This window comes from Petaurus breviceps, unplaced genomic scaffold, assembly GCF_028583685.1.
Source record: "Petaurus breviceps papuanus isolate PSGF00001 unplaced genomic scaffold, PetGlider_PUasm1.0 138, whole genome shotgun sequence".
Taxonomy (NCBI): Eukaryota; Metazoa; Chordata; class Mammalia; order Diprotodontia; family Petauridae; genus Petaurus; species Petaurus breviceps.
In genome coordinates, this window is record NW_027185694.1 from 13,049,301 (window position 1) to 13,071,822 (window position 22,522).

The 22,522-nt window shown below is 36.9% G+C and overlaps 1 protein-coding gene across 1 annotated transcript in view; it reads right to left on the reverse strand.

Annotated features, from left to right (window-relative positions):
- Positions 1–22,522, reverse strand: part of ERP44 (endoplasmic reticulum protein 44) — a 124,560-nt gene that overhangs the window by 32,027 nt on the left and 70,011 nt on the right. The window contains exons 7-8 of the mRNA XM_069105853.1: positions 18,891–18,948; positions 17,135–17,251 (exon numbers count right to left, since the gene is read on the reverse strand). Of these exons, the coding sequence (XP_068961954.1) occupies positions 17,135–17,251; positions 18,891–18,948 (175 nt within the window). The remainder of the gene's footprint in view (positions 1–17,134; positions 17,252–18,890; positions 18,949–22,522) is intronic.

The following is a 22,522-nucleotide window of genomic DNA, read 5'->3' on the forward strand; positions in this document are numbered from 1 at the left end:
TATTCTTCTGCAGGTTTCAAACTGGGCTAAAAGGGGTTAAGATTCTTTTTACTTCCAGGAAGCCATTTATCTGCTACTTGTTTTTGAATTAAATCCTGGCTCAGGATATAGCCCAAGGCCTGTGTGCACCCCTGATTCCAGGCCATCACTCCTAGAAGCCCTGGCATAGTGACTGCTAACTGAATAGGGAATAAAAGAGCTACCAGATGGCACCATTTCTCTTCCCACACAAGGTTAGGCCCCTCCATGCCAGACCTTGGGCCTCTTCTAGCCTGTGGCATAGCCTTTCTCTGCCCTGGCATGCTCCTAGTCAGATTTTATCCTCAGTGTCCACACACTTCTTTATCTCCCTATTCTGATGAGGGCTGAAAAATCACTTTCTGCAATTTTTTTTCTTGGATTTCCCATATAGGATTAGGTCTGATGTATTTTCTAGATCTGTTTGGAGGAGCTGGTGGAGGAGGGAAGAGAAGAACAAATAGCATTGCTACTCTGATATCTTGGAGTGTCTTTCTAAGTAATTTCTAAAGGCAGCATTGCTATACTTCAACTAATCAATAAAGATCAATCAAGTTACTATGTACCAAGCACTGAGAATAATGATGTGCATTCTAATGAGAGAACAGTCACATAATATGTACAGCATAAATATAAATATGAATATAAAGTTAATAAATACAAATATATACAAAATAGTTAAATACAAGGTAGTCTGGGAGGAAGTAGCAACTGAGGGAAATCAGAGAGGCTTCTTGCTGAAGATGGTGTCTGAGCTTTACTTAAAGGAGGAGATGAAGCAGAGATATAGAAAGAATGAATGACAGGCTTGTGTGAGTAAGAAGGAATAAAAGATGGGAGTATTGTCAATAAGATAAATAGTCTGTTAGACTAGATCACAAAGTGGGGGAGGGCAAGTAATGTCTAATAAGGTAAGAATCCTAGGTGGGAGGTCAGGTTGTGTAGAGCTTTAAAAGTTAAACAGAGGCACATGTATTTTGTTCTAGAAGCAATCAGAGCTACTAGAGTTGACTGAGCAATGGAATCAATTGGTCAGATTTACTCTTCAGGAAAATTGCATTAGCTGTAGCAATTTAGAACTATTCAATTGTGATAGAAGATTGAACTTCAGAGCAGATACTAGAACTGGATATGTAGTTCTGGGAGTCATCTCCATAGAAATGATAATCCATGGATCTGGTGAAGTTAATGAGTGACTACAGGAGACAGGAAGAGGGGCCAGGACAGAATCTTGGGGAACACTCACATGCTAGGCGGCATGATATGGTTGATGAGCAGTCAGACAAGTGAACCAGGAAAGAGGAATGTCATGAAACCCAGAAGAGGAAAGAATATAGAGCAGGACGTTTGGTCAACAATGTCAAATGCAGCGGATACACCAAGAAGGATGAAACCTGAAAAAAGACCATCAAATGTGACAATTAAGAGATCATTAATAATTTGGAGGGAGGAGCTTCAGTTGCATGTTTAGGATGACGGAAGATTGCAAACAGCTTAAGAGTGAGAGAAGAGGAAGTGGAGTTTAATGTGGAGATAACTCTTTTCAAAGTTTGGCTGAGAAAGAGAGATATAGAACAATAGAGGGAGATGATACATAGGGTTTGTTGAAGGCTTTTTAATGATGGGGAGAGTTGGGCATGTCTGAAGGCTGTAAGGAAGGAACTAGTACATAGGAAATGGTCAGATTTAAGAGAGAGGGAGGATGACTGAGGATGCAATCTGCTGAAGATAGGAATAATTGCACTCTCTAATTTCTATCCACATAGCTGGGTAGTTAATAAATTTCATTGAGTCAAACTCCCTACAAATTTTGACCTTCCTGATTCCTAAAAAAAAAAACCCAAAACATTTAAAAAGTCTTATTAAACCTTCCACCCTCCAAGTGACAACCTAAACTCTCTACTATCAATAGAAATGTTATGTTTGATTAGAAAAATTAGTATCCTAAAAAATGATCTATTTGTATAAAAATATTTATAACAGATCTTTTTGTGGTGGCAAAGAACTGGAAATTGGGAGGGATGCCCATCAATTAAGGAATGGCTAAACAAGCTGTGGTATATGATTGTGATGGAATACTATTGTGCTATAAGAAATGACAAAGCAGGATGGTTTAAAAAAAAAACAACAAACCGGGGGGTGGCTAGGTGGTACAATGAATGAACACTGGCCCTGGAGTCAGGAGGACCTGAGTTCAAATCCAGCCTCAGACACTTAATACTTACTAGCCATGTGACCTTGGGCAAGTCACTTAACCCCAATTACCCTGCCTTCCCCCCTTCAAAAAGAAAAAAAACCCAGAAAGACTTATATGAACTCATGTAAGGTAAACTGAGAAGAACCAGGAGAACACTGTACAATATTGTAACAATGATCAACTGTGAAAGACTTAGCTACTCTAATTAAGACAATGATCTAAGACAATTCTAAAGAACCCACTATGAAAAATGCTATTCACCTCTAGAGGGAGAACTGACGAACTCTAAATGTAGACTGAAGCATACCCCCCCGCCCCCTTTTATTTACTTTCTTTATTTGGGGGAAGGGGTATGTTTTCTTTTGCAACATGGATAATATGGAAATATGTTTTGTATGACTTCACATGTACAATCATTATCATACTGCTTGCCTTCTCAAGGCGGGGGGGAGTTTAGGAGGGAGAGAGATGATCTGGAACTCAAAATTTTTTAAAAATGAATGTTAATAATTTTTAAAATGTAACTGGGAAATAATTTTAAAGTAAAATTCTCCAAAAGATTGTAAGTTGCAGAGAAGGTGCTGTCCTTCACTTTTAAGGAGTTTCCACATCTAGAAATTCCCTACGCCAATGCAATCACAAATCCAGTCCCTATCCCTTTCACTATTTAATACGATACCAAGTAAAATATAAAGGAACTTCTTCAAAGAATTAGACAAATTCATAATAAAATGTATATGGGGAAAAATTTGGCAGGAATATTAAAGGGTACACTGAAAAGAAATGTCAAGGTTTTATATTCTCAGACTTTAAAACAGAATTGTTACCAAAACTGTATGGTTCTAGGTAAACAACTAGGAAATAAATGAATGAAATAGAATAGATGTGCCAGATATCTAACAATATATTAAAATATGAATTGGATAAATCTTTAGAAAATAAAAGAAAAAGGAAATCATTATTTAACAAATGTATTTGGGAAAATTAGTTGTCAATTTGGCAGAAAAGGAATTTGTACCTGTATTTTACACCATACACCCCTTTTAATTTTAGTTGGATGAGAGGGTCAAACATAAAACAAACTCTAGAAAACATGGAGTGTAGGGGTGGCCAGGTGGCTCAATGAGTAAGAGCACCGGCTCCAGTGTCGGGATGACCTGGGGATCAAATCCGGGCTCAGATAATTAGTACCATACCCAGAAATAACTGGCCGTGTAACCTTGAGCAAGTTACTTAAGCCCGATTGCTTAAAAAAAAAAACCATGGAGTGTAATGAAATATTTATCATATTAGTAGAGAATTTCCTAAAGCACTAAGAGATTAAGTGACTTGTCCAGTCAATATATGTCACAGGTAAGACCAGAAGTCAGGTCTTTAATACAAATATAAGTTAATTTGAGGAGTATTATCATTTTTTTAAACCACATCATGATCCATTCATAAATACTGAATGTCTCTCAAGTTGTTTGCACTAATGCCAAGACTTCCTTATCCCATTGCTCACTTTTAAACCCTTTGGAATCTGGTTCTATTCCTACTACTCTACTAAATCAGTTCTCTCAAAGGTCAAACACCCAATCTTTAATTGAATATTAAAGCTATAAGAGACCTTAGAGATTCTTTATTCCAACACCATATTTTACAGATGAGAAACTGAGGTACAGAGCAAAAAAGTGACTTCTCTAAGGTGATACAAGATCATAAAGGGCAGAAGTACGATTCAAACCCAGACCTTCTGAAAATAAGCTCAGTGTTACTACCAGCAGAATCTAAGTTCCTGAAGGCCATGGCCATTTTAATTTTTTTCTTTGTCTATGATTTGTACATATTATATAAAGCAGGTGCTTAATAAATCCTTGAATTATGTGATACCATATAAAACAACTGCCTTTTCTCAGTCCCCATCTTTCTTGATCTCTATGGACCTTTGAACATACTTGATTATCCTGATATCTTTTCTCCTGGCTTTTGTGACCCTAAATTTCCCTTGTTTTCTTTAACAGTTCTTTCCTGCTACTGGAGTCAAGATGGTGGAGTAGAAACAGGACCTCTGTGTGGCTCCAGATCCCACCACCTTGAATCCATGTAAAAGGGGACTCTGAACAAACTTTGGAGCTGCAGAACCCACAAAATGACACAGAGAAGCTAACTTCCCACTAAGGACAGCCCAGCATGCCAGGAGGAATAGGCCAGCGCAGTGCTCTGGGAGCCCAGCCCAGGCCCATGCTGAGGCTTTAGCCCCAGGGCAGGCCTGACCAGCCACCAGCCAGAGGGACTCCAGATCAGCAGCAACTGTGGCTGTTTCCAGAATTATCAACACATAGACGCTAAGGACAAAGTGAGAGGTCAGTGCAGTGTGGACTTTGGGACCTAGTAGTTGGGAGTGTGTTGGCTTTTGCCCCAGGGGTGAAAAGGCACTAAGGAGCCGAGGCTGGTGCAGCTGACCCCACATGGCAGCCACAGCTCCTGGCCCGCAGAGTGTAGGAGGACCAAGCACTAGTCTGAGGGGTAATCGCTCTTGCTTTAACCTACTTGGATCTGGATTGCAGTCTAGGGTGGAGGTCCTGGGGTGTGTGTCCAGCTTGCCAGAGCAGGTGGAGGCTTCAGAGAGGGCACCCAACTAATACCTCCAGCAGCTGAGAAAACCCCAGAGTTTGGGATGAAAGCTCCCCTGTCTGGTAGCAGAGTCCTACTGTGGCAAAAAGCCAAAAAGTCAAGTAACTGAGTGGCAACATGACCAGGCAAAGGAAACAAAGCAGACAGAAGATTCCAACATTAGACTCCTATTTTGGGGACAAAGAGGATCAAGGCATGGAACAGGAGGAAGACAGTGAAGTCAGAACTCCTGCACCAAAAGCTTCAAAGGAAAATACAAGCTGGTTACAGGCCATAGAGGACCTTAAGAAGCAGATAAGAGAAGTGGAGGAAAAATTGGGAAGAGAAATGAGAACAATGCAAGAAAATTACGAAATGAGAGTCAACAGCCTGACTGAGGAAAATAACACCTTAAAAAATAGACTAACTCAAATGGCAAAAGAGGCTCAAAAAGGCAATGAGGAGAAGAATGCCTTAAAAAGCCAAATTTGCCAGATGGAAAAAGAACCTCAAAAGCTCAATGAGGAGAACCATTGCTTCAGAATTAGATTGGAGCAAATGGAAGCTAATGACTTTATGAGAAATCAAGATGCTGTTAAACAGATCCAAACAAATGAAAGAATAGAAGGCAATGTGAAATGTCTCATGGGAAAAACCACTGACCTGGAAAATAGATCCAGGAGAGATCATTTAAAAATTATTGGACTACCTGAAAGCCATGATCAAAGTAAGAACCTAGAAATCATCTTCCAAGAAATTCTCAAGGAAAACTGCCCTGATATTTTAGAATCAGAGGGCAAAATAGAGGTTGAAAGAATCCACCAATCACCTCCTAAAAAAAGATCCAAAAAAGAAAACTCCTAGGAATATTATAGCCAGGTTCCAAAATTCCCAGATCAAGGAGACAATATTACAAGCAGCCAGGAAGAAACAATTTGAATGTTGTGGGACTCAGCTGCTGGAGGTATTAGTTGGGTGCCCTCTCTGGCAAGCTGGATACACCCCAGGACCTCCACCCTAGACTGCAATCCAGATCCAAGAAGGTTAAAGCAAGAGTGATTACCCGTCAGACTGGTGCTTGGTCCCCCTACACTCTGCAGGCCAGGTGCTGAAGCTGCCATGTGGCACTGGCTGGCTGTGACAGCGACTAAGCATCTTCTTGCCCCAGGGGCAAAAGCCATGCACTCCCACTTACTGGGTCCCAAAGTCCAGACTGCACTGACCTCTCTCACTTTGTCCTTTGCATCTATGTGTTGATAAATCTGGAAACAGCCACAGTTGCTGCTGATCTGGAGTCCCTCTGGCCTGCGGCTGGTCAGGCTGGCCCTGGGCCTAAAGCCTCGGCTCCCAGAGCACTGCGCTGGCCAATTCCTGCCAGCCTGCCGTGCTTTCCTTAGCAGGAGATTAGCTTCTCTGTCTCATTTTGTGGGTTCTTCAGCTCCAAAGTTTGTTTAGAGTCCCCTTTTTACATGGATTGGGGAAGGTGGAAGCCGGAGTAGCGGGCAGAATAGAGGACTTTCAAGCATTCTTGATGAAAAAACCAGAGTTGAATAGAAAATCTGACATTCAGATACAAGAAGTAAGAGAAGTATGAGAAAGTAAACAGGGAAAAGAAATCATAAGGAACTTATCAAAGTTGAACTATTAACATTACTACATAGAAAAACAATAATTGTAATTGATGAAACTTTTCTCAGTATGAAAATTGTTGAAGGGAATAGAAATACACACACACACACATACATCTGTCTATATCGGAGGGTACACGGGCATACGAATACATATGTGAATGTGTGTATATATGTTTACAGGTATACATAGATAGAGGGCAGAGGACCAATTTAACAGGAAGGGATGATACTTAAAAGGTGAAATTAAGAGGTGAGAGAGGAATATAATAAGAGGAGATGGGGAGAGACAGAATGGGGTAAACTATCTCATACAGAAGAGGCAAGGGAAAATGGTTGCAATGGAGGGGAAGAACAGGAAGGCAAAAGGGAATGGGTCAACCTTATTCTCATTGAATTTGGCTTGGGGAGGGAATGAAATACACACTAAATAGGGTATCCCACCCTATAGGAGAATAGGGGGGAAGGGGATGAGACGGGGGATGATTGAAAGGAAAGCAGGCTGGGGGGGGGAGGGAATGGAAGCACCCACTTTTGAAAAGGGACAGGATCAAAGTAGAGAATAGAACAAGTGGGAGATGGGATAGGAGGGAGGGAAATATAGTCAGTCTTTTACAATATATCTACTATGTTATTGTTTTGCATTAGCCACACATGTAAACCCTATACTGAACTGCTTATCTTCCCAATAAGGATGGAAGACAAGGAAGGAAGGTAATGAATCTGGAATTCAAAGTTTTAAAATAAAATGTTTAAAAATATATATTTAATATATATTTATATATTAAATATTATATAAATAATTATATATAATATATTAAATAATTATATTATATATAATATATAAATATATACATAAATATACTATTATTAATACTATTTTACATGTAATTGGGAAACAAGATATACAGGCACTGGGGCATAGAGATCCACCATGCCCTAGTGGAAAAGTCGAAGTAGGTATCAGAAAAGGTATGGGCAATAGCAGATTGGAGGAGGGGATATCCTGTGGGACTGCTATTTTGGGGCGGTGGGTAGGGGAAAAACGGGGAGAAAATTTGTAACTCAAAATCTGGCGGAAATGAATGATGTAAATCAGAAGTTAATAAAGCATTTGAAAAATGAAAAAAAAAGTTCTTTTCTTCCTTTCCCAGCTCTTCTTCCTTCCATGCTTTTATGTTAAGTACTTCCCAAACGTCTTTCCTTGGACCTCTTCTTTCTCTCGTTTCACTTTTAGCAGTCTATGCCAAATACTTCAATTGTCACCTCTTTGTAGATAGTTCCTAACTACCTATTGTTAATGATCTATTGTTTCTAACTCCTCTTAACCCCTCACCTTCTTCAGACTCCCCTATTACTAACAAGGGCACAGCTATCAGCCCAATGACTGACACTCACAACCTAGTTGTTGTCAACTCTGCATTCACATAAAACCCACCTATGCAATCTGATGTCAAGGCCTGTTGACTCTACCTTCACAACATCTCTCACATACAACCCTCCTCTAACACAGCTGCCACAATGGTGCAGGGCTTTATATACATTACACCTGGTCTATGGAAATACCATATTTGTTGGTCTGAAGTCTTTCCTACTGCAGTCCACCTTCCATTTAGCTGCCAAAGGGATTTTCCTAAAATGTAGTTCTGACCACATCGTGTCCTCTACTCCAGGGCTTCTTAAACTTTTTCCACTTGTGACCCCTTCTTTCGCATCCAGAGTTGGTTAGCATTGGGTGGCCTGAGGACATGAGCAATGCAGTGACCATGCTTTGTGTTCTAAAGCAAGGCTGCAGTGAAGTTGCAAGAGGCAATATGGGTAAGCACTGCCAGAAACACCCCAAATTCATTAAGCATTTGATTTTTAATTATTTTTTATCACTGTACCTTCAGAAACTTTTTACTGTTGCCAAATTTTTCACAGCTCCATATGGGGTTTCAGCCCACAGGTTAAGAAGTGCTGCTCTACTCAGTAAACTCTAGTGGCTCCCTGCATCCCCTTCCTATCTTTCCAGTTTTTTCACACTTAATTCCTGCTCCTGTATTTCCAGAGTGAATGGCCTTTTTGCTGTTCTGCACTCATGTACAAACTTGTGCCTTGTAAAAGGCTACCCCCAAAGCCTGGCATGTTCTCCCTTCTCACTTTTGCCTCCTGGCTTCCTCTAAGACTCAAACTCAAATCCCACCTTCAGCGAGAGAACTTTTCCAACCCTCCCCCAAACTCCCACTGAGTGCCTCCCCTCCAATAGCACATCTCATTTACCTTCTATCTGTCTTGTAGGTACATCTTTGTTTGCACATTGTTTTTCCCATTAGATTGTGAGCTTCTTGAGGGCAGGGGCTGATTTCTTGGTATTCCTAGTGCTTAGCACAGTGCCTGATGGTAAGCATTTGTTGACTTGACTTGACATAGATATCTCCACCTGAATATCATGGCAATAAGTCAAACTCATCATCTCCCAAACCTTGTATGCTCTGAGGAAGATCAAAGTCAACTTTATAGGATTCAGTCCAGGGTCTTGGGATGCTTCATGCCTGCAGGATTCTTGGGGACCAGCAGAGGGCAATAAAGTTCTATCTGAACTAAAACAACACTACCTTGTCTTGCTTTGAAGTGATGGCCTAAAGCTAGGGAATGCTTGATCGTAAAAAATGGTCAGAAAGAAATCCATATATACATGTTCTACCAGGAACCACAGAGACTTAGGACATTTTGATGATGGTGTCTACAATGAAGAAAGAATCATGGCCTCGAGATGTAAGTTGGCACTGAAGCTAAAAAATATGGCAGCCAATGGCTCTTGGTGATTAGAGACTAAAGAAAGCTTTCAAGTCTCTAGGATGAGTCCTTAGCCCCAGGCACACATTTCACACATGCTGCTATAGGGGCTAAGGTTACAGTTGCTTCGTGGCTATGAAAATTCTTCAATGAATATATAGTAGGTCTTGAAGAATTCTATTTGGTCTGAAGAAAAGATGTCTTGCTGAAGCAGCACCTCAGTTTAGCCCTCTTTGGTAATAATAGGACTAGAACTGGAAGGGTTACCAGGGTATATTACTATATACACACACGTGCACAAAAATATGTCTGTGTATAAACATGAGAAGCAATAGATGATTCCCAATGCTCTGGTAAGAGATGGTGTATCAGGGGGGCGGCTAAGTGGTGCAGTGAAGAGAGCACTGGCTCTGGAGTCAGGAGGACCTGAGTTCAAATTCGGACTCAGACACTGAACACTCACTAGTGGTGTGACCTTAGGCAAGTCACTTAACCCCAAATGTCCTGCCCTGCCCCCTCCAAAAAAAAAGTTTTTAAAAAATTGGGAAAAAAAGAGATGGTGTATCTGATGATGTTACTCTTGGCTATATGATATGAAATAAAAAAGATAGAAGGTCCACAAAATCTACTATTACTCAAAATTATAATGACTCATTTTCACAACCTGATCCCTTCAAAGTATAGCAACCAGAACTTAAAAACAGTCTAAGATCTCTATTTCCCCACATCCTGTGGTATTTCTCTACTGAGATAAGTTACATAAAATTAAAAGGCACATGGGGAGTGGGGATGGGGAGGAGTCTAAGCATGGACTCAACTTGATCAGAATGTAAAAAGGCCTTGAGTTCAGAGAATGCTTTCTTGGCTTTGAATAACCACTAAGAACAGTTTTCATTTCTTTTTTAGGTTTCTCAAGGTAGAAAAATGCAGAATTATAGCAGTTTTAGAAGTGATAACCATTCTCACTTTTTGGTGGAATGAGAAGAATTTATGCAGACTCCATACTGCTCAACAATATATTCCAGGATCTATCTCCATTTCTCTTCATGTAAAATTTTACCAGTTTTGCAAAGAGCTTGTTGTGCTAGGTAGAATAGGCTGATCTGGAGAAGATATTGGTTGGGGCCATGGTAACTATTTTAGGATGTCATCCAGATAGTGCCTATATTTCTGTTATAGTCATAGAACATTAAATTCATGAGGTATCCTATAGTAAAACCATAAGGGAATTACAAAAGCTATATATAAGTTTATATTCTAACAGGCCATTGAGTTAAAAGATGATTTTTCTATTTGCTTTGTTCCTTTATCCATATAAGAATGGTGGTCTCTTTAAATGTCTGATTTCATGAACACTGGTGAAGCTTATCCAGCAAAGTCAGGAATTAGAAACTGAGGGTATGGATCTTGCACCGATATTGAATTCTAGGTTTTGTGGTCTTAGCAATTAGAACTTCCTACTTCAATTTTGACATACAGGATGGGATGCACAAAATAAATGGATGGATGAAATTCTACTAGACGCTGACTTCTCAGAATTGTTGGAGGGATTGTCAAGTTCCAATAAGAAGTAGCTGACCAGGACTTTTGCACCCAACAGGATGTTTACAGCACATGCAGACTGCAGAGGCAGGTAAAGCACTTCAATTTCCATGGGTCTAAACACGGTCTGATATTTCCTAAGAAGACTGAGGATAAAACTGGACTGAGGATGAAAGTTTACTACAATGTTGGGGTGGTAATAATAATGATCATTAGCATTTATTTATTGTTTTAAAGCTTACAAAGCACTTTTAAAATGCTATCTCATGAGATTCTCACAATACCCCTATGAAGTAGGTGTGATTAGTACCCCAATTTTACAGTTAAGAATATTGAAATTCAAAGAGGGTAAGTGACTTGACCAGGGTCACACAGCTGGGAAGCATCTGAGATCTTCAAGTTCAATACTCTATTCACTATTCCGCCTAACTGGTAGATACAATGGTAAGTACAAAAAGGCTGACTGGGGGAAAAATAAAGTCCCTTTGAATTTCACACAATTACCGCATCTGATATTGTTAATGAAAATATTAAATGTCACTAGAAACAATGCAGATCAGTTTTCAATCTATTCTGGCAAGGGATGTTTCTCATACCTGGGACCACAATTATGGGCACAGCCTGAGACTGCGTAAGTATACCAAAGGTAGATCAATGAAGTTTTTAGAAAGTCCCAGAGTCACCCCCATCTTGAGTCTAGAGCAATGTTTTCCAAAACAAACTATATTAGAAACCATTAAAAAAAATCTAAGTTTCCCTCAGTGACAATTTAAAATTGCATAGATATATAATACATATTAAATTCTGCAATAAGAGCAAAAAAATTTCCCTTATTCTTATGACTGAAATGAAATGTAAATCCACATTAAGAAATTATAGCTAAAGATAAATACATAAAAGCTATAAAAACATAAAATAAATTGAAGATAATTAGCATTATTACTGCTCTCTAATTTTTTCTATCCTTGGAGTTAGAAATGTGACATCAAAATGTAGAAATCAGTCACCAACTGATTTTTTTTTGTTTTGATTTTATTATTGCTAAAAGGGTTGCTTGCTGAGAGCAATTCCAAAAGCAATTAAATACAAAGCCTCCAGAAATGATTTTTCAAAAAAATAAGCATAAAAAAAGATTCCTTTGGTCATTTCGATTCAACAAAATTTTATTTGAAAATATAGATTGCTTCATTTTATATTTCTGATATTTTATGGTGAAACTTTGCTGACCTCATCTGTATTTGAAAATACATCTTCACAAATAACACACAGTAATCTTTGCACATTCTTCTCTAATTCAGGCCAAAAAATAAGACCAATTTAAAAATAACTGGTGCTATACATCTAGACAAAACCTAAGAGTTTAAGTGTTTTTTAAAGTCAAATGCAAAAAATAAAATACGATAAAAAACTTACTGTTCCTCTCCCAATCAAAATAATAGTAAGTCACATATTTTGTATTTTCTTATGCTTGACAAAAAAACAAAACAAGACAAAACCAAACAGAACTTGACTAGCCACCTAAACAAATGATAGGATATGGTTGGGAAACCAGTCAAGATTGCAGAGTAAGAGAAAGCAGTATAGCTGAGCTCTCTCACCAACTATTCCAACAAAGATCTAAAGAAGGAAAAATCCCAGATCATCTTTCTTTACTAAGTTTACAAATCCCAACCTCAGGTAAGTGACCAAGGCAGGAATGATGGAACATGGGTGAGCTAGGAAAACAGTCAGATAAGGGAACAAAAGAGGCCAGTAGCACTGTCCCATTCTCCCTTAAAACCTGAAGGAATACTAAGGATTCAAACCCCAAGGCAAAGAACAGGACAGTAGCTCAGTTGCTTAGATCATGAAGGAGTTTCCAGAGCCAGATACTCAAAGCAGAATAAGACTTTGTTGTTTTAATCCAGGAAAAGGAATCATCACACACTTAGGCTCTGATGCACAACAGGACTTCATCTCCATCCATTTGACACTGATTGGGCATGGTAAACTCAGTTCCAGGTAAACAACAGATGTAAGTTGGAAGCAGTATTACTTGGTGCTTATAGAACCAGGTAACTGAGAGGTGCTGAGGCTAACATATTTTTGTCTGGAGCTCCAATCTGCAAACCTGCAGCTTTATTGCCAAGACCTAAAACAGGCTGTGAAATGACAATAATCAGACTGTGCCCTTTATTGGACCACAAACGGTCTGCTGAAAATTGGAGCTTACTCACCAAAGTCATCCCTGTCCTTGAAGGTCACAAGACACAATACCAGGAAAACAGTAGAAGGCACTAGATAAGATAGGACAAACATAAGGCCATGACAGTCCCAGCAGAAGTGAACAAACTCTGGCCTGAATAAAAATTCTCAATGGAAGAATGAGTAAGACATAAATCCAAAAGAGAATAACTCTAAAACCTGTATAAGCAAAGCCTTAAAAGAAAAACATAGCTAGGTAACAAGAACATTTAGAGTTTATTGAAAAAATATGAAGAAAAATGAAGAGTTAAAATTATATTAAAAATTAAATGAGAATGCTAGAGGAAAAAATCAGAAAAGAAATAAAAGTTATGAAGAAAAATCCTGCAAAGAATTAATAACAGTACAAGAAATACAAAACTTCATCCAACTGATAAATTCCCTAAAACCTAGAAAATGTTAATGTTAGAAAGTTAATGATTCTATGAGAAAGAAAACATAAAGATGAAGTCAAAAGAACAAAGCATCTCATATCAAAAACTGACTAGAAAACAGACTGGTAAGAGCAAATTTAAGAATAAATATACTACCTGAAAGTCATAACAAAAAAAAATTTAAAAAAGAATTTAGAGCTGAAAACAAAACAAAATGAGAGCAAAGTGAAAACAGAAAGAATTTACAGGTATATCCTGAAACTCCAAAATAATTCCTAGGAATGTTACACCCAAAATTCAGAGCTCTCAGGTAACAGAAAAACTGTAAGAAGTTAGAAATAAAGTTTAGAGATCACACAAGTTTTAGGAACCAACACTTGAAAGGAGAGGAGAGCATAAAATGCAGTATTTCAAAATGCAAAAAAAAAAAGGTTTACAATTAAGAATAATTTATCCAGGAAAACTGAATATAATTCCTACAGGAGAAAAATGATCTTTAATGAAATAGAAGACTTCTAAACATTCTAGATGAAAAGACTCTAGAGTCGAGTAGAAACTTTGAAATATAAACAATGTAATTAAAAGAAACAAAACGGTAAATATAAATGAGCGATCATAAGGGTAATGTGTTTACATACTAATGGGAGAGGGAAAGAGAAAGAAGTGTTCCCTCAGAAACCCAATATCATTAAAGATTAGCAAAGCAGTCAAGACAGAAGGGCAGGGAGTAGATTTTACAGATACTAATTTTAAAAGAGGAATGGAAAGGAAAGGAGAAAGGATACACTAGGGAAGAATATAATCACATAATCAGAGGGTACAAGTAGAAGTCTATATAAACAAGGAAGGTATTGGGAATCTGGAGTCACTTGGAAGGTATAGGGGATCAGGAGTCATTTTTATCTGAATGGGTAAAATCAGTGTAGAGTACACACACACACACACACACACACACACACACACACACACACAATTTGGTGTAGAAATATATTCAACACAACAGGGAAATGAGAGGGAAAAAGGAAAAATAAGAGAGTAGATTCAGAGAGGGCAGATTGGTTGGTGACAAATAGAACAAATCCTAAACTCCAGGGCAGGTTCTGAAGGGGGCTTTCAAAGGAAAGAAAAACACCTATGATTACAAGCTCTGCTTAGTTTCAGCTGCTCAGAACAAGGCACCCCTGGTGACCCTCTCCCCCTCATCTCCACCTTGCTTTCTGCTTTACTTGCATGTTTTGTCTTTCCCAATTAGACTGTGAGCTCCCTGAGAGCAAGGACTGTATCTTTTTCTTATTTGGATCCCCCGGGCTTAACATTGTGACTGGCACATAGTAGATACCTAATAAATGTTTACTGAATTTAACTGGAAGAAAAAATTTAAGAGAATACACAAGTAGCAGCCAAAAGTGTAAACATGAATGGGATGAACTCATGAATAAAATGGAAAAAGGGCAGATGAGAAAGCAGAGTCCAACAATGTAGTGTTCACAAGAAACATCCTTGAAGGACAAAGACTCACAAAGAGTTAAAATAAGGGACTAGAGCAAAAAAGCTATCCTTCCTTAGTTGAACTGAAAAAAAAAAGGGAGGAAGCAATCCTGATCACAGACATGGCAACAGGGAAAACAGATTTAATTTTAAAAAATAAACAGGAAAACTATATTTTGCTTAAAGATATCATTGAAAATGAATTGATTATAATACATATATACGTAAAATACTTAACATGTATGTAACCAACATAGTGATGTATCTAAATAGTTAAAAGAAAAAACATAAGTTACAGGAAAAAAATAGACGTAGTTTTATCTGGAAATATAAATATGAGGTTTATAAATATAAATATGAGGAAAGAGTACCAAGAGTCAGAAAACCTTGGTTCAAAACTGGCACCTGGTACCTGTAAGACCACGGGCATTTAACACCTCGGAATATAAAAGAAAGAGGATTTCCTAGATGACCTCCAAGGTCACTTCTGGCTCTGAACCTATGGACTGTTCACTTTATTCAGGAGTTAAGAGCATCTCAAAAGAGCACAGAAGATTTTTAAGCAGTCTTGGAAAGTGACAAGCTAACCTCTCAAGGTTTACAAAGCTTGCTTATGAATTGCTATTGTACCTGTAACTTGAAGTCATATGACTTTCAAGCACGGGTAAAATCCCTTTATAGCAAACAAAATGGGGTGTTACATCTGGCTTCATGAAGCTTTAATAGCTTAAAAAGGCATTTCACTGAACTGGCAAAATTTGTGGTTTATCTAATGTGAGTTCTAGGTTCAGTAACTTTGCTCACTCCTCTTGGCCTCTGAAAAGTTCAGCAACTACACACAACCTATTTTAGGGGATGGGAGAGAGTCATGTTATTTTGTACAAAAAAGTATTTTACTTAAAATGAATATATTTCAAAACAATTCATATGGGTTAAGAAAAGCAAGACTTAAAAGTCAGTTGGACTTAAAAACCAGTTTAATCTTTTAATCTTTCTTTCAGATTCCTGGATTTTCTGGGGATTTATTTTATATTGGTACAAGAGTTTAAGTGGATTTTATTTTGGTGCATGTCTGGATTTGGTAGGGAGCCACAAAGGGTTAATTGCTTTATCTCTGTCTTCAATTCAGATAGCATACAATTATTCAGATACAGAATGGAGGAAGCACTTATACAGGATACATATACATATATGTGTGTGTGCATATACATGTATATATACATGTACATATACGTACATATGTATATGTATATGCAAATTGATTGTGGCATTTTATCAAAGAGGTGTTCATAACCCTTTTTGGCAGACTAGAGTAGCCTAGGAACTCTTTCTTATAACAATGTTTTTAAATGCATAAAATAAAACACACAGGATTACAAAGGAAACAAAAGGTTAATGAAAATAAAGATCTAATTTTTCTCCCCATCCAAGTTCACTGACCTCCTCAAATCTATACCCAGACATCATAAGAACACCTGATAAAGACGAAAGACCACTGGATTTGCAGTCAAAAGACCCTCAGATAGTACTAGCTATATGACTGCAAGCAAGTGCTTTAATCCTTTCTAAGCTTTCTCATCTAAAAAACAAGGATGTTATCTCAAAGGAGATAACTGCAATGTCAACACTTTATAAACCTCAAAGGACTATATAAAATATAAATTATTATAATTATTATTTTAAAATATGATGCACAAAGAAAGCATACAGGTTATCCTGTAGAATACTCAAGGAATTTTGTCATAGAATTTTACAATTTTAACTTTATAGTCATGTTCATTTTTATTGTGATCTCAGCAGTGTCAGCACTCCTTTCATCAATGTAGATCAAAACCCTTCCACATCCTGGTAGAAGGTCTTCAGAAGCTGCAGTGGCTGAAAAAATTCATTCCCTATAGTGCCCAGTCTTCTGGTGATAGGCCTTTCCACATTTAGCTATGTCAGTCCCCCAATGACATGCACGCATATAGTCTACTACCATTTCTTCCAACTTAACAGGACCAGCTGGAACTTACACTCTTCTGGAATAGCCTTTGAAAAATCAAAGGTCGCCTCCAACCAAGTTGAGGCATTAGGAAGACTTTAGTAGAGGTTTCAGTTTTCCTATAATTAAATCTGTGTTAAAAGGAATAGGGGGTCATAAGAGGAGGAATTTCTTCTCCGTTTTTAATTACAAAAGCACACAAAGAAGTTATTTCTGCATCTGAGTGATATGGAAAACTTGCTCTTGGATAAATATAAATCAAAAATACAACCTGAAAATTCCCTACCTCTCCATTTTCAAATGTGATTTCCCGAACAAGAGGAACACATTTATCTTGAGTCCAAGCATAAGCCAAGTCAAAATTTGTTAGAGATCCTAGGTATACCATATCTGGAGCGTGTTCCTGTTGGGAAAGAAAGTGGACCTAAATTTTGGCAACAGTTCTTGTAGGTACGTGGAAAGTATGATAAAGATTTAAGATTAAACCTTTAAACATTAAAGATGGCATGTTTAATCAGTTAACTGGATAACTGATTGCTAGAATTCAATTATTCATCAAGTAGGTACTGAAAGCCTACATGCTCAACAATGTATGAATAAGAAAATAAGCATAAGACAATGTTTCTAGTGAAAAAGAGTTTTTCATTCTAATTTTATAAAGTAGCTAATTATTCAGAAGGCTATATGATTATTAGGGATTGCTAACTTATCTAGGCACTTTGTTTACTCAGTTCCTTATCTAAACTTTTCTAGTTTATTCAGATCTTCTCTACAAGGTAAAGTATGTGGAAGGATTTCCCTTTTCAGTAACTGTGTTCTTTGTTAATGATTTTGATTCAAAAAAATTTTTAGTAGGACAGCATAGGTGAATGTAATATTGGCTAAAATAAAATATTAGGATTCACTTGTAAGTTTCAAGAGAAATCACTCTGAAAAAATAGAATTATTGCCTACATATATTTATACACTAAATATAGTCTATATAGTGATATATATATAGTCTATACAGCAGAAAGGGTATGGAAGTTGGAGTGAGAAGGTCTAGGTTTAAGACTTGGCTCAACCACTTAACTGCACGACCTTGGATAAGTCATTTTACCGCTATGTAAGGAAAATACTTTTGTGAGAAAAATATTTTGTAATCTGTAAAGTGTTACCTAAATGTAGGCTATTATCACTATCACAACGAATATTTACATGTAATATCTTTGTCCCTCGTGTGATGATAATATTTTTAAAAGTGCAGCTCAAATAAATAGTTGACTAATTTGAAATGTCTGAAACCCTATGGAAGAAAAAATGATTTCTGAAACAATGAGATTTCCTTACTATGTAGCCTTACCAAATTAAAACATATAAACCTTATACTTGATATCTGATTTTCTCAATAATTGACCTTATTAATTCACCTGTTTGATTCTGAACTAACATCAGGCATCAAAAGAAATTATGGCACTCAAAATTTTCTTTACAAAAATGTAATTAAGCTATGCTACAAACAAAATTTCTTATAGCCATGAACCTGGCAAGCAAAGCAATTTCTATGGCATACATAAAAATTTCATAAAGAGGAAGAAAAAGTAACCAGTGCTAGACAGATACATCATTTCAAAGTAACGTCTTAAAAACAACAACTAATATTTAAATTTTCTTTGAATTTAAGTTATTAGATATTTGAACATATCAGTACATTTGTCAATGTATATCACTTTAAGCCACATAAATTAATAAGATGTTTCATGGATATAAAATGGGAACTAAATTTTAGTTCAACAGAATACTATTTATTGTAATTGAGCTAAATAACCATATAAAAGGTCTCCTTTCTCTCACAAATTCTATAAACATTCTGTCCAAAAGACACAGTCCCTGGAAACAAAGTAGGTGCTTAATAAATGTTAGTTTCCTTCCTCCCTTTCTTCCAAAAATTCAATGACAAAGCTAATGGAGGTACAAATTTTTACATGCAAAAATGATTCATAAAGGCAGGAGCTGAAATACCATGGATAACAAGTGGCAGATCACTTTTCCAATAAACTTACCCCTGGTGGTTTGTAGATTACATTGTCTCCACTAAATCTTTCTGGTTTTGAAACAGACCTAATAAGAATAAAGAAGAAAATGAAGATACCTTTTTTCTACTAGGACAACAAAAATTGAAAAACAGTAATGAAATTTTAGTAGTCTTGGCTAATTGCATTGTAATGGAAAACCATAGAAAAAAGTAAAAATGAAGACAACAAGAACAGAACTTAACTCTACCTTAAAGCAAAGATCAATAAAATTATTCTGAAGTGGTGAAAGAATAGAAAAACTGATCAACAGGATAAGCAAGCAAGACCAGAAGCAACCAAACATAGTAGCCCATTATTTGATAAACCCAAGGATGACAACTACTAGAATAAGGCCTCCTTATCTGACAAAAACTGCTAGGAAAACTGGAAAGCAGTTTGGTGAAAATTCATTTAATTAAACATCTTATACCATAAGCTTCAAGTGGATATATGACCATTTCCTGCAACTAAATAACCCAAATTCATGTACTATAAATGTGAAGTTATAAAAAAATTGGAGTAGAAATATTTTACTCAACTATGGTGAGAGGAAGAATTCTTCCCTAAACAAGGGATGTTAAAATAAGAGATAAAAGAGACTATCCAATTATATAAACCTAAAAAGCTTTAGAAATAAAGCAGTTGGGGCAGCAAGGTGGCCCAGTGAGTAAGAGCACCGGCCCAGCATGGAGGACCTGGGATACGTTCTGGCCTCAGATACTTAACACACACACACACTCACTCACACACACACACACACACACACACGCCATGTAACCTTGAGCAAGTTATTTAACCCCAATTGCTTTAAAAAAAAAGAAAGCAGTTAACTAGGAAAAAAGTTTTTTCAGCAGATGAAGTCTGATATTCAAGATAAAGACATGGACCAGGTACTTTTCAAAAGAAGAAACCATATAAAATAATCTTTCATATCACTAATAATAAGAGAAGTATAAATAAGAACAATCTGATTTACTTCACTCTCAGAAAGGCAAAGAAAAACCAAATACAATAAATGTTGGAGAGCTATAGAAAGATAGGAACTCTAATGCTGTGTTGAAGAAGCTGTGAATTACTCCAGTTCTGGGGGAAAAAAATCTGGAATTATTCTTAAAAGAATCACTCAATTGTATATACCCCTTTATCCAGGAATATAACTATTAGGCATATATCCAGGAGGCCAAATACTGAGAGGGTCACATATGTAGAAATATTTATAATAGCACATTTTTGTAATAAAAACTTGCATTAATATGGGTACTAATCTATTGGGTAATAGCTAAGCAAACAGTGGTATCAACAATAGTTGATTGCTTTGTATTATTGAATATTACTGTGTTGTAAGATATTATAAATATGAAGAATTCTGAGAAATTTGTAAAATCTTGAATGAAGTGAAGGGAGGCAAAGAAACTTAATGATGACAGTAAGGTAAAGGAAAAAAAACACTGAAATACTTGAGAATTCTGATCAATGCAGTCACCAACTGTCATGTTAGAAGACTGTAATAAAGCATGCCTCCTACCTACTGGCAAAAAGGGAAAACAGATATTGAATGAGGCATACATTTTCAGATGTGGTCAAAGTGTTGTTCTATTTCTTTAATTATACTTACTGTTACAAGGGAGTATTCTATTGGGATGTAAGAGTGATTTTTTTTTTGGGGGGGGGGGAAGAACATACAAACAACACATTTTAAAAACCAGTATAAAATTACCAACAAAAAACCCAAACCTATCTATTAAAATGTTTTATTATATCTCTCCCCACTTCCCTACCTATAGAAAATTCCCTTTGTAATAAATGAGAGAGAGAGAGAGAGAGAGAGAGAGAGAGAGAGAGAGAGAGAGAACAGTTCAGCAAGACTAACCAACTTATCAATGGAGTGTGACAGAATGTGTAAGGTTCCATAGCCACTGACCTCCACCTCTTCCATGAAAGGACAGGAGGGAATTGTCTCTTTAGGACCAGGCTTGTTCATCAGCATTAGAAAGTATTTATAGGAACACAGATCTAAAGCTGGGAAGGTACTAAGAGTCAAGTAAACACCATTCTTATTTTACATATAAGTAGACCCAGAGGCTTAGTGATTTGCCTAATTTCCTAAGGTAAGAATTATCTGAGGATTCAAACCTATGTCTTCTGGCTCATTTTCTTGTTTCCATTTCCATGGCTGTCATTTTGGTATGTACTGTTTACCTGGAGCTATTCACTCATTTTGCATTTCATATAATTCTTCCCAAGCTTCTCTATATTCTTCATATTTATCATTTCTTACAGTAGAGTAATATTCCATTATATTCATGTAACACTTGGTTTAACCATTTTCCAATCTAAGCTACCCATCATTTCCATAAATTATGATTATGCAGTAACTTTAAAATGCATTTTTTTTTTCCTTTTTGGAGGGGGAAGGCAGGGCAGTTGGGCTTAAGTGACTTGCCCAAGGTCACATGGCTAGTAAATGTTAAGTGTTTGAGGCTGGATTTGAATTCAGGTCCTCCTGACTCCAGGGCCAGTGCTCTATTCACTGTGCCACCTAGCCGCCTCCTAAAATGCAATTTTAAAGGAGTATTTTTTGAAGAAACTAAAGAATACACAAAACAAAAGGCAAATTTTAAGCTAATAGATTTTATTTTTGCCATCACTATAAATCAAGATTTATATCTACACTTGTAGTTTTAGCATTTAATTTGCCCTCCTGTTTCCTTTCTGCTTCCTCTCCAAACCATTCTCCACACAGCTGCCAAAATAATCTTTGAAAAGCATAGATCTGACCATGTTATTCACCAGCTCAAAAATTTCCAATGGCTTCCAATATTTTAAATTTAAACTTCACACCCAGGTATTTAAAACCTTTGACAATTTGACTCCTACCTATCCTTTCACACTTATTTCACATTACACCTCTTTTTAGGTATTCTACATTTCAGTCACATGGGTCTACTTGCTGTTCTTTTAATTTACAATCCACCTCCCATATTCGTCTTTACACAGACTATCATCTACTATGTACTCTCTCTTTACTTATACCAATAAGAATCTTTGTAATTCTTTGTACAATGATGTTAACTCTCAGTAGTTATTCATCATAACCAAATTTAACCGAGGTCTTAACTCAGAAATTTCGTTAGAATGCTGCTCTGTAATCCATGCTGAATCCTATAACAAACTTTTCTTTTTTTTGGCTTTTTGGAGGGCAACTGGGTTTAAGTAACTTGCCCAAGGTCATACAGCTAAGTTTTTTTGTTTGTGTATGTTAAGTGTCTGAGGCCACATCCGAACTCAGGTCCTCCTGACTCCAGGGCCAGCATTCTACTCACTGCACCACCTAGCTGCCCCTTTTTCTTCTTTATTTAAAAAAATATATATATATTTATTTTAGTTTTTAACATTTGCTTTTTTAAGTTTTGGAGTTCTAAATTTCCTGCTCCCTTCCCCTAATTCCCCACTCCCCAAGATGACATGCAATCTGATACAGGCAATAGCTGTATGATCATATTAAACATATGTTGCAAAACAAGAATCAGAACAAAAAGGGAAAAACCATGACAAAGAAAAAGCAAAATACAAAAGAAAGATAGTTCTTTCTCTGGATATGGATAGCATTTTCCATCATG